This window comes from Prionailurus bengalensis, chromosome D4 (genome assembly GCF_016509475.1).
Source record: "Prionailurus bengalensis isolate Pbe53 chromosome D4, Fcat_Pben_1.1_paternal_pri, whole genome shotgun sequence".
Lineage (NCBI taxonomy): Eukaryota > Metazoa > Chordata > Mammalia > Carnivora > Felidae > Prionailurus > Prionailurus bengalensis.
Genome location: NC_057359.1, coordinates 81,695,675 through 81,709,257, shown reverse-complemented (window position 1 = coordinate 81,709,257; position 13,583 = coordinate 81,695,675). Strand labels below are relative to the sequence as shown.

The 13,583-nt window shown below is 39.7% G+C and overlaps 1 protein-coding gene across 1 annotated transcript; it reads right to left on the bottom strand.

Annotated features, from left to right (window-relative positions):
* Window positions 1–933, bottom strand: LOC122474421 (olfactory receptor 1J4-like). The gene has a single exon (XM_043565292.1). The coding sequence runs from the start codon at window positions 928–930 to the stop codon at window positions 1–3; it is 930 nt and encodes a 309-aa protein (XP_043421227.1). The 5' UTR covers window positions 931–933.
* Between the last annotated feature and the right edge of the window lie 12,650 nt (window positions 934–13,583).

The following is a 13,583-nucleotide window of genomic DNA, read 5'->3' as shown; positions in this document are numbered from 1 at the left end:
TTAAAAGTTAGCCCTATTGACAAATATTTGTAGGGCCTGTTTTATATCTTTGTTCCTCAGGCTATAGATAAAGGGGTTCAGCATAGGGGTAATTACTGTGTACATGACTGAAGCAATTATGTCTTTGTCATTAAAGTTCCATGATAAGGAGAAAAAGTAAACACCTGCAAGTGTCCCATAGTATACAGACACCACAAAAAGATGGGAGCCACAGGTAGAAAAGGCTTTAAAGAGTCCTTTAGTGGAGGGGACCCTTAGGACAGTTGTCCCTATACGAATATATGAGCCCAAGATACTACTCAAAGGCAGGATGAAAAGAATTCCTCCTTCAGTAAAGATGATCAGCTCATTGAGAGAGATGTCTGAGCAGCTTATCCTCAGGAGCACAGTGAGGTCACAAAAGAAGTGAGGGATGGTATTATCACAGAAGGACAGTTGGACCAAGAGGAGGGTGTGCAACAGGGCATGAATGTAACAGAAGAACCAAGATCCAGCCACTAATGAGATACATAGCTCCTGCCTCATGACAGTAGAGTAGTGGAGTGGCTGACAGATGGCCACATACCTGTCATATGCCATCACTGCAAGAAGGAAATTGTCAAGACAACCAAAAAATATTAAGAAATACACCTGTGAAATGCACCCCACATAGGGAATGGATTGTTGCTGAGTCTGCATGTTCATGAGCATCTTTGGAACTGTGACAGATGAAAAGGAAACATCAGTGAAGGCCAAGTGGCTAAGGAAGAAGTACATAGGCGTGTGAAAGCGAGAGTCCAGCCTGACGAGCAGGATGATGAGCAGGTTCCCCAGCACTGTAGTCAGGTACATGCCCAGGAACAGGGTGAAGAATATGCCCTGCTGCTCTGGCTGGATGGGGAGCCCCAGGAGGAGGAACTCGGACACGCTGCTCTGGTTCTCCCTCCTCATGTTGTTTTTTCTCTGCTGGCAATGGGGAAAAGTGGAGAATGTTCATGAACATGTCATAACATTATAGTGAGGTTCTTTCTATGCAAATTTTTTTAGCTACCTTTCTGTTTATTTTTCACAACTCTTGGTACATGAGTGTGCCCCATTCTGGCTCCAATATACATGAGACCCTCACATTAACCAGGTTTCTTCCTCTCCAAAAAACAAACAGCACTTATTCTTTATTCAACAAATATTTATTGAAAACAGCTTAGTCCCATATTGATAATAGCAGTGAACAAGAAATGGGAAGTCTTTTTTTTAATTTTTTTTTTAATGTTTATTTATTTCTGAGGCAGAGAGAGACAGAGCATGAGTGGGGGAGGGTCAGAGAGAGAGGGAGACACAGAATCAGAAGCAGGCTGCAGGCTCTGAGCTGGCAGCACAGAGCCCAACACGGGGCTCGAACTCACAAACCGTGAGATCATGACCTGAACCGAAGTCGGTCGCTCAACTGACTGAGCCACCCAGGCGCCAAGAAATGGGAAGTCTTTATGTTCAAGGAGTTGATATCTTAATGTCAAAGCATGTTCAAATGTGAAATGAGTACCAGAAAAGAAATATCAGTCACTTCCTCTTAAAAAGGGGGTGAATCTCCCTAAGTTGGAACAGAATTACTAAGGCTATGTCACAGGCTTTTGGTGTAATTGGCTGAGTCCTGCTTTAAATCATATAAAATTCCCTGTTACCAAAAGTGTCCAATCCAGGTTTCCAAACCAAAATTAAGAATAGCACCAGGCACTATTCCATGTGTGTTACATGTCCTTTCAAATCAGATCCTCATTATAGTCCTAACAAATGGGTATTATTAGAGTCATTTTAACTATGAGACGACAAAGTGTACATTATCTAAACTGCAAAGGTATGCACAATTAAGTGCAACAGATAGAATCACGACATATGTCTGACAAAATTCCTACTCAACTACTTTGCATAGAAATTACAACGTTATTAGAGTGTCCAAAGAAGCTATTTGTCAACTACCTTTGTCCAAAATGTCATTACCTCCCTCTAAGAAAAATTGACCATTCGCATTTATACATCATACAATTTACAAAGGACTTTCACATGCTTTAACTTCTCTGAAAACAATAAGTATATATTTAGGGACTGTTCAGTACACAAGGCAAACTTCATGTCCTCATTTTATAGATGGGAAAACTGAAGCTAAAGTGATAATTGATACCCACCATGACTTGGCTGTTTGATGGTGGATTCCAGATACAGTATCTATTTGGAAGTTAGACTAGAGGTTAGGATAACCACATAGCCCTGAAGAGGGAATCAAGACTGACATTCTCACTCAAGAGTAGGAGCAGGACAGTGAGTTATCCTCAAGTACCACAAGCTTCCTCAGTGGCACTGGTTTTATCTCTGTTCATGGCTACCAAGGAGGACAGTGCTTGAACCTTATGCAGAGTCCTGGCTGCTCACTGATGTAGGCTGTGTCAGTCCTTATTTAGAAACCAGAAAAAAACAAGAGGGCTGGAACAAACCAGGAACTTTGATTCAGGCAGGACCTCGAGAAGGAGGCAGTTGGGCCATTAGCTGTGGACAGGAGGTCAGACTGTGACCTTGGAGTATGAGAGGGAGCCTTAAGATAAGCCTGTCCTCTCAGAATTCTACTTGTCCTGCTCCAGACAATGGTGAAACAGGAACCTCCACGAGGCAAACATTGGATTTGGGGAAAAATAATAAAAATACCTCCTTTTTGCTGAGCACCAATTGTGCCAGGCATGGGACTGAACAATTTGTGTGCATTGCTTCATTTAATCCTCAAAATAGCATTTTGAAGTAGGAATAGTTGCCTCTCCTTTGCCAGTGAAGAATCTTAACCTCAGAGAGATGAAGTCACTTCCTAAGATCACAAAATATATGAAGGCCAGACTGAGGATTGGGGCCCAGTCTACCATACTGCAGACACTGAGTTAGTATATGACACCTGCCCAGGAGTGGAAATGCATAGGAACTTGCCTCCTTAATGCTGTAATATATATATGGCTACTATTGAAAGATTGTTAAGGAAATATTTGAGTTCACAGGAAAGAACCAGAGCCCCTAAAACATGTACATGAAAAACAACAACAACAACAACAACAACACATTTTAACATTTGGAATCACATATATGTATATAACTTATAAACAAAATGCAATGTCACACATACACACACCATTGAGCTGAGATGTCAAGACTTCTTATGTATTGCTGGTCATGAGTAAATTCAGGAAACTTCTCCCCCAGATTGGTGAGCAGCCTCTCTTCAGACTATGCAAACTCATTTAATTTACTATGATGTCTGTACAAAGATGGAAGAAGGAGTTATAGAAAGAGAGTGGGGCAAATACTTGAGTTCAAAGGAACTGATTAGGAGACCCCAGATCACGTACACAAATGCCCTACACTTGTTTAATGAGGCAGCTCTTATTAGACTTCTATGTTCTTGGTCTAAGAGAGGGAAAAAATAATACTGAGAGCCAATCACACACACACACACACACACACACACACACACACACACACACACAACTCAAGAAGAAAACATACATATGTCCACATTGTGCAAGCAAGGAAACACCAGACAGACCCACATGGAATACATATGCAGACCTCTAGACACAGAGACGCACCTTGCCTGCCTAGAATTCCTAGCTCACTCTGACTTGTGCCACTCCTTAGCAAGCTGAGGTACCTTCTAATACAATTTCCTGCATCCTCAGCTTCTGTTGAGAACACCAGGAACAAAAAGTAAGAAGAAAGCCTCTGTGAGCCCATGACCTCATGAGCTCTCTGTCTGTCCTTGAGCTCCAGAGAAACAGGCAGGAGATACCATTTTACAAGCCTTGGAGAACACTTATGATAAGTCTCTAAGCTCCTGGTTAAGTAAAGAATCAAAACAGACTAATGGCCTCAAATTCCTAAAAGACCTTGGGAGGAGCCTGTGCAGGGGCAGCAGGGACTGAGCTGCTAGAGCCACCTGAGAGGCTGACCCATATCTCAAGGATACTCTGGGCTCCTCTTTGCCTGTTCATAGTTCCAGGGGGAAATTAGGAATGGCTTAGTCAGCTTCCATCACCAGTGTTGCCAATGCACTGGGTCAGCCTCTCCTGACACCACATTATGGTCCAGGAAGAGTAAGTCTGGCTTTTGCAAACTCCCACACCATTTGCACTTGCTACCATGAGCACACAAATCTAGCTTTAAGTTCGCATCCTGCAGGTCCCCTCCTCCCTTGGGAGAGACTTCAAGTCATAGAGATGTGCCTTTTCTAAGAGAGTGTAGAGGGGGAAAATTGAGTCCTTAGGCTCAGTACTCAGAAGAACTGGGTCTGGGCTATGCCACTCATTAAATGTTGGCCCTGAGCACATATAGCATCCCCTCAGCCCTGTTACATCAGCTGTAAAGTGTGGATAAAAATTACATTGTCCTCAGAAGTTATTATTGAAATTAAATGAGATGATTCATGGTAAAGGACATAATAAATGCACAACAGATATCAACTCTTGTTGTCTTTATCTTTTTATCTTCCAAAAAAGATAATGATATCTAAAATCACTGACATTGCCATAGGATTGATATTGAATAAATGGGTGAATTAATTGATTAATTCCATCTTACAGTAACAGCATATTCCCACCTTAAGAGATTAAATGAGTTAAAACACAGAATGAACTTAGAACATTGTCTGGCATTTTGTAAATCCTCAATAAACTTTGGTTATCTTATTGTTATAGATTACAGACTCATTGCATTCAGCTGCTCACACATTTGTTTCATTACCATCTTAGTTACTGATAACTCCATGTTGTTCAAACCAAAATATAGGAATCCTTGACTCCAACCTTTCTTTCACAATTCTCAATTTGTCAGCAACTCTTGTTGGTTCCAACTTACAACTAAATACAGTATTCACCAAAATTACACTACTTCGTCTGCTATCGTCCCAGCCTATCATTTCTTAACTGCATTGTTGCAGTAGTTCCTAGGTGGTCCCCTGCTTCCACACATCCCCTTTCTCCTTCAGTTTATTCTCAATACAGCAGCCAGAGTGATGTTTTTTAAATCTGAATCTTGTTACCGTTCTGCTGAAAAGCTTCCAAGGACTACACAAATAATTCATAACAAAAATCAAATCACAATGCCTAAAGGACATAGCCCCTGTTAGCTTTAAAATTATCTCCTCCTGGGGCCCCTGGATGGCTCAGTCAGTGAAGCATCTGATGTTGGCTCAGGTCATGATTTCACAGCTCATGAGTTGGAGTCCCGCATTGGGCTCTGTGCTGACAGCTTGGAGCCTGGAGCCTGCTTCAGATTCTGTGTCTCCCTCTCTCTCTGCCCCTCCCCCACTGTGCTGTGTCTCTCTCAAAAATAAATAAATGTAATAAAAATAAAAGTTTTAGTAATGTTTTTTGTATGAATGAATAAAGCATAATTATATTTTCCCATATAGAATATATACGCAGTCCCCATTTTTGAATAAATAAATACACAAACATTAATGAAAATAAATAAAAATAAACAAAAATAAAAATCTTCTGCACAGTGAAGGAAATAATCAACCAAACTAAAAGGCAACCTCAGAATGGGAGAAGCTTTTTGCAAATGGCATGTCTGATAAAGGGCTAGTATTCAAGATCTATACAGAACTTATCAACCTTAACACCCAGAAAACAAATAATCCAGTTTTTAAAAATGGGCAGAAGACATGAATAGACATTTTTTCCAAAGAAGACATCCAGATGACCAATAGACACATGAAAAGAAGCTCAACATCACTCATCATCAGAATCAAAACTACAATGAGATATCACCAGTCAGACTGGGATACACATCAGTCAGAATGGCTAAAACTAACAACATAGGAAACAAGAGGTGTTGGCAAGTATGCAGAGAAAGGGGAACCCTCTTACATTGTTGGTGAGAATGCAAACTGGTGCAGCACTCTGGAGAATGACATGAAGGCTCCTCAAAAATTTTAAAATAGAACTACCCTATGACCCAGCAATTGCAATATTAGGTATTTACTCGAAGGATACAAAAATACAGATTCAAAGGTGTACATGCACCTGATGTTTATAGCAGCATTATCAACAATAGCCAAACTATGGAAAGAGCCCATTAGTCCATTGACTAATGGATGGATAAAGAAGATTTGGTGTATATATACAATGAAATATTAGCCACCAAAAAGAATGAAATCTTGCCATTGCAACTCTAGCTGGAACTAGAGTGTATTAGGCTAAGCGAAATAAGTCAGTCAGAGAAAGACAAATACCATAAGATTTCACTCCTATGTGGAATTTAAGAAAAAAACAGGTGAACTTAGGGGGGAACAAAAGAGAGGCAAACAAGGAAACAGACTCCTAACTGTAAAGAACAAATTGAGGGTTGATAGAGGAGAGTTGGAGGGAGAAATAGTTTAAACAGATGATGGGGATTATGGAGTTCACTCGTTGTGATGAGCCCTGGATATTGTGTTAAGATGAATCACTAAATTCTATACCTGAAACTAATATTACATTGTACATGAATTAATTGGAATTTAAATAAAAACTTGAAAAAATAAAAATTAATAGTTAAAAAAAATTTAAAAACACAATGAGATATCACCTCCCAGCTGGTAGAATGGCTATTATCAGAAAGATAAGAGGGTTGCCTGGGTGGCTCAGTCAGTTAAGCGTCCAACTTCGATTCAGGTCATGATCTCACAGTTTGTGGGTTTGAGCCCCACATTGGACTCTGTGCTGACAGCTCAGAGCCTGGAGACTATTTCGGATTCTGTGTCTCCCTCTCTTTCTGCCCCTCCCCTGCTTGTGCACTGCCTCTCTCTCAAAAATAAATAAACATTTTTAAAAAAGATAAGAGACAATAAGTGCTGCTGAGGATGTGAACAAAAGTGACCCATGGCACTGTTGGTGGGAAGGTATGCTGGTGAAGCCACTATGGAAAACAGTCTGGAAGTTCCTTAAAAAATGAAAAATAGAACAACCATATGATCCGGCAATCCCACATCTGGGTATATATATCCAAAGGAACTGAAATCACTATCTTGAAGAGATATCTGAATGTTTATGTTCACTGCAGCTTTATTTAAATAGTCAAGACATGGAAACAACTTAAATATTTACCAATGGATAATGAATATTGATATATATAATGGAATAATATTCATCCACAAAAAGGAAGGAAATTTTGTCATTTACAATATGGATGAACCTCAAGGACATTATGCTAAGTGAGATAAGTCTGACCACAATAAAAATAAATACTGTGTGGTCTCACTTATATGTGGTATCTAAGAATATAGAACTCTAAAAAACTGATAATAGATGGTTGGTTGCCATGAGTGAGGGGTAGGGGGTGAGAGAAATGGACGAGGACCAAGGGTACAAACTTCCAGCTGTAAGATGAATAAGTTCTGGGGATGTAATTTACAGCATGGTGATGATAGTTAGCAAGACTGTATGAAAATTACTAAGGGAGTAGATTATAAAAGTGCTCACCACACTAAAAATGTTGTAACAATGTGAGGTGATGGATGTGTCAACTAATATGATTGTGGTAATTTTGTGTTTTACACTTATTTTTTAATTTTATTTTTTAAATTTACATCCAAATTAGTTAGCATATAGTGCAACAATATTTCAGGAGTAGATTCCTTAATGCCCCTTACCCATTTACGCCATCCCCCCTCCCACAACCCCTCCAGTAACCCTCTGTTCTCCATATTTAGGAGTCTCTTATGTTTTGTCCCCCTCCCTGTTTTTATATTATTTTTGCTTCCCTTCCCTTGAGTTCATCTGTTCTGTGTCTTAAAGTCCTCATATGAGTGAAGTGATATGATATTTGTCTTTCTCTGGCTAATTTCGCTTAGCATAATACCCTCTAGTTCCATCCACATAATTGAAAAAGACAAGATTTCATTCTTTTTGATTGCCAAGTAATACTACATTGAATATATATACCACATCATCTTTATCCATTCATCCATGGATGGATATTTGGGCTCTTTCCATACTTTGGTTATTGTCGATAGTGCTGCTATAAACATTGGGGTGCATGTATCCCTTCAAAACAGCATACCTGTATCTCTTGGATAAATACCTAGTAGTGCAATTTCCAGGTCATAGGGTAGTTCTATTTTTAATTTTTTGAGGAACATCCACACTGTTTTCCAGAGTGGCTGCACCAGCTTGCATTCCCACCAACAAGGCAAAAGAGATCCTCTTTCTCCACATCCTCGCCAACATCTCTTGTTGCCTGAGTTAATGTTAGCCATTCTGACAGGTATAAGGTGGTATCTCAGTGTGGTTTTGATTTGTATTTTCTTGATCATGAGTGATGTTGAGCATTTTTTCATGTGTCGGTTGGCCATCTGGATGTCTTCCTTGGAGAAGTGTCTATTCATGTCTTTTGCCCATTTCTTCACTGGATTATTAGTTTTTTGGGTTTTGAGTTTGATAAGTTCTTTATAGATTTTGGATACTAGCCCTTTATCTGATATGTCATTTGCAAATATCTTCTCCCATTCTGTCAGTTGCCTTTTAGTTTTGCTGGTTGTTTCCTTCGCTGTGCAGAAGCTTTTTATTTTGATGAGGTCCCAATAGTTCATTTTTGCTTTTGTTTCCCTTGCCTCCAGAAACGTGTTGAGTAAGAAGTTGCTGTGGGCAAGATCAAAGAGGTTTTTGCCTGCTTTCTCCTTGAGGATTTTGATGGCTTCCTGTCTTACATTGAGGTCTTCCATCCATTTTGAGTTTATTTTTGTGTATGGTGTAAGAAAGTGGTCCAGGTTCATTTTTCTGCATGTTGTTGTCCAGTTTTCCCAGCACCACTTGCTGAAGAGACTGTCTTTATTGCATTGGATATTCTTTCCTGCTTTATCAAAGATTAGTTGGCCATACGTTTTTGGGTCCATTTCTGGGTTCTATATTCTGTTCCATTGATCTGAGTGTCTGTTCTTGTGCCAGTACCATACTGTCTTGATGATTACAGCCTTCTAGTATAGCTTGAACTGTGGGATTATGATACCTCCAGCTTTGGTTTTCTTTTTCAAGATCGCTTTGGCTATTCAGGGTCTGTTCTGGTTCCATACAAATTTTAGGATTATTTGTTCTAGCTCTGTGAAGAATGCTGGTGTTACTTTGATAGGGATTGCATTGAATATGTAGATTGCTTTGGGTAGTATTGACATTTTAACAATATTTGTTCTTCCTATCCAGGAGCATGGAATCTTTTTCCATTTTTTTGTGTTTTCTTCAATTTCTTTCATAAGATTTCTGTAGTTTTCAGTGTATAGATTTTTCGCCTCTGTGATTAGATTTATTCCTAGGTATTTTATGGTTTTTGGTGCAACTGTAAATGGGATCGATTCCTTGATTTCTCTTTCTGTCACTTCATTGATGGTGTGTAGGTGTGCAACTGATTTCTGTGCATTGATTTTACATCCTGCAGCTTTGCTGAATTTATAAATCATTTCTAGCAGTTTTCTGGTGGAATCTTTTGGGCTTTCCATATACAGTATCATGTCATCTGTGAAGAGTGAAAGTTTGACCACCTCCTGGCTGATTTGGATGCCTTTTATTTCTTTGTGTTGTCTGATTGCAGAGGCTAAGACTTCCAATACTATGTTGAATAACAGTGGTGAAAGTGGACATCCCTGTCTTGTTCCTGGCCCTAGGGGGAAAGCTCTCAGTTTATCCTGTGTTTTACACTTTAAAGTTATGTTCTGTGTCAATTATATCTCAATAAAGCTAGAAAAAAGGAAGGAAGGAAGGAAAGAAGGAAGTGAAGGAGGAAAGAAGGAAAGAAAGAGCTAAGTGAATGAATAGAAAGAAAGCCACATGAATAGGCAGGACTCTAACCCAAGGCTTTTTGTCTATGTATTATTTACTCTTAATATGTCGATTCAAATTTAAATATTAAACTAAAGGCTAAAGAAAAAGACACACATATATCGTGTGAGACAGTAGTTTATGCTGAAGGCTGCAGCAGAATGTGTTTCATTCCTTACACTTTGTTATGGATTGTGTTCACCATGATACACAATATTCTCTATATAAAACCCACAGGGAAATTTTCTCTCTGATTTCAGTGACAATAATAGTTGTTATCCTCACTTTTCAGATGAAGAAACTCAGGTTTATAAGCAACTAGCTTAGTGGCAAGGCCAACATTCTATTAGATGTCTTCTTTCCTCAACACTAATCCTCAAAAACTTCCTTGAGTCTAAACTCTAAAAACACATACACTATTTTCCCAAAGTCCCTTTGCTAAATATGACAACAACCATTGCATACCCTGTGCTTTAAACACACATAAACCGACATTAACCTAATCCCACACAGGAAAAAGAAACCAGATCCACATGCCTGCCAAGATACTGGAACACACATACACACCACTGATCTACCCCCACTGAATCCCCTAGAAACTCCCACCTCCCTGCTCTAGAATATACCGCGGTCCACACCTGCATCCCCAAACATAAAAATATTCACCCACATAAATATTTGTCCATTTCTGATAACCCAGAGTTGGGGAAACTAAGGCACACCCTTGAGATGTTGCAGTGAGATTAAGTGGCTCTGGGATGAGCCCCACATCAAAACAGAAAGCCTCCAGGCTCCCCTATCCCCTCGAGTCAGCAATGCTGGGTGTTATTTCCAGTCTGCTTCCTCTGCTTACAGCAAGCACAGGATCAGCTCCCTTGAGAGGTCATCACACCACAACTCCTTCAGCCTAACAAGGGCTCCCGAGACCAGCAGAGCAGAGCTCAGACTCAGGAGATAGTCTGGCTTCCACCATCAAGACAGTCCTTGCCCCTTGAGTCAAGACGTCTCTGCCTTCTGAGATGGGGAGCTAGGAGAGCAGCAGCATGCTGGGGGCCAGACTTGAGGGATTGGAGGCCAGTGTGGGGAAACGTGCTATCCCTTCCAACTTCCAAGTAGCACATCAACTCCCCCGCCTTTCCTGTTCCTCTCCTTGTTAATCAGCCCAGAGTGTCATGGGAGAAACATGAGGGGGCTGTGCTTGGCTGAGAAGCAGACTTGCAGCTGAGTAGCAGATGAAGTGCAGACCAGTTTCTGGAGAAAGTGGGAAGGCGAGAACAGCATCTGGATCTGGAGGTGAGCTTCGGTAAGCTGGCCACCCTCTTGGCCAGCTTCCCTCCAACCTCTGGCACTTACTCTTTCCTCCCTGAGAATTTCAAACATTTTGTGGATTAAGCAGTCATAGTGTCCGACTAAAACCTCCACCCAGCTTTTGGTTTTCAGTCCATCAGGTTTGACCTCTAGACCATCTACACTGTGTGCTTTGCTAGAAGTAAAACACAGGAAGGAAGGAAGGAAGGAAGGAAGGAAGGAAGGAAGGAAGGAAGGAAGGAAGGAAGGAAGGGGGAGGGAGGGAAGGAAGAAGGAGGGAGGGAAGGAGGGAGGGAGGCAGAGAGGGAAAAGTGAAGAAGAAAACAAAACAAAACAAAACAAAACAAAACAAAACAAAACAAAACAATTATATTCCCAGCCTCAGCCATTCATCTTGTATTTTGAGAACTGTTCTTCTTGATTCTCAGGTTCAAAACCTTTCTTCTTTCTAGTTATCATAGTAGGTGATCCTCACATCTATGACCTGGATCACCCAACATCATTAATTATACCAAATATCCACTAATTTCTTATTTCCACAAGCAGCCTTTTCACAAATGGCTCATTTTTTAATATTGGCCTGTGTTTGACAAACTGTCTTCCAAACATGGCGTCTCATTTGCTATTCCTAAACATCAGGAATCAGCTGGTGAGCAGGTGACCAAGGACAAATCAAGCCCCCATCTTTTGTCTTAACTCCAGGACACTGTCCAGCACCAACCACAACTCTCCATGCCAGACATGGCCCAGACATGCATGGCCAATTTTTTCCACCTGATGTTGGCCAATTAATCATAGATGTTCAATATTTCAAATCCACCATCTGTGTAACACAGCAAGATCGGTCACCTCTTTAGCCACTACAAGGATAGATTCTGAACATGGGAAAAGAAAGATTGTTAGTTAAGAGGGAAAGAAAGGGAGGTCACTTAGGAAATGACACAGTGAGGAAAACAGTGCCTGTGCGTGATTATGACAGACAGTATATACACCAAAACGTGAGGAGGTGTAGCCTGAGGGTTAAGAGCATGAGCTTCAGAGTGATTCAGCTTGGAGTTCAAATCCTGATTGCTACTCACTTACTTAGTGACCTTGAGCAAACCACTTCACTCTAAGCCTCAGGCTTCTGATAACAACACATATGTTGTGATCCGTCATCGTGGGAATTTGTGAGGTGCTTAGCACAAGCTTGACATGTAGTACATTTTCAGTAATATTGGTTATTGTTTTAACTTTAACTACTGGTTCACTCAGACCATTCAATGCCTAAACAAATCATCCTTCCATAAGATCTTACAAAATCATGAGGTTAGTCTGACAACTTGGCAGTGAGGGATATGATACTTCAAGCATGTGAGTTAATTGATTTTGAGGACAACCAGTCATAGCAGATAAGGGAAAGTAACAATGGGATTGATGATGATCAAGAGTTTCTGCTGAGTGTTCACAATATGCTTGTCTCTCTCCTGAGTGTAGATGCATTTCTCACTAAATCCTCATGAGCATGCATGTATTTGTGTCCAATATCATACATGGTGAATCTGAGGTGTAAAGATGTTTAGTTAGTTTAGTTAGTAAAGATGATAAAGATGTTTAGTTAGTAAAGATGATAGAGTTGTAAGCACATTTAAGACTTACTGTCTTAGCGAGTTTTGGATATGCAGTGCAGTGCTATTACCTATAATTACTCTGATGTACAGGACATCATTTAGTTGTTAATGTAAATACAACATTTAATTGTTAAATGAATTCATATATTAATATATAATAAAATGTTTAATGCATGAAAATTCCAATGCATGGGATTATTCAAAAAGTATGAAAGAATATACTGTTTCCAAGGAAATTATTTTAGGGGTGCCTGGATAGCTCAGTTGGAAGAACATGTGACTCTTGATCTCAGGCTTATGAGTTTGAGGCCCACGTGAGGTGTAGAGATTACTTAAATAAAACTTAAGAAAAAGAAATTATTTTAAAAATTTTGGTGATATATAACAATGGTGACTATAGAGATTTTTATGGTAGCAAGGAATATATAAGTAACCAATATCTCAAATTTTTTAAAAATCCCTATGTGATATGTCCATTAAGAAGGTATGGGTAAATATAAGACTCTAAAAAAATGTTTGAAAACACTTTATTTATACAAGATCTCCCATTGCAGAGAGGTTTGTAGTAGCAATAAGTGGAGACCACTTTTTTGTCCATCACCAAAGTGATATTGTCCATAACTCGATATGACTGGAGAAACAGCATAGATAGATAGATAGATAGATAGATAGATAGGTAGATATCTCAACAGTTAATATATGAAAATTAACATATTTCTCATAGATAGTTTTGCATACACATAGGAAAGGTGAATTACAGAGATTCAACAAAAAATTGTTGGATACCCAACGATTCAATAATCCTGTACAAATGGATTCTCATCCTGTACAAATAAGATTCAGAGCATAGAGTTAAAGAAAGGAA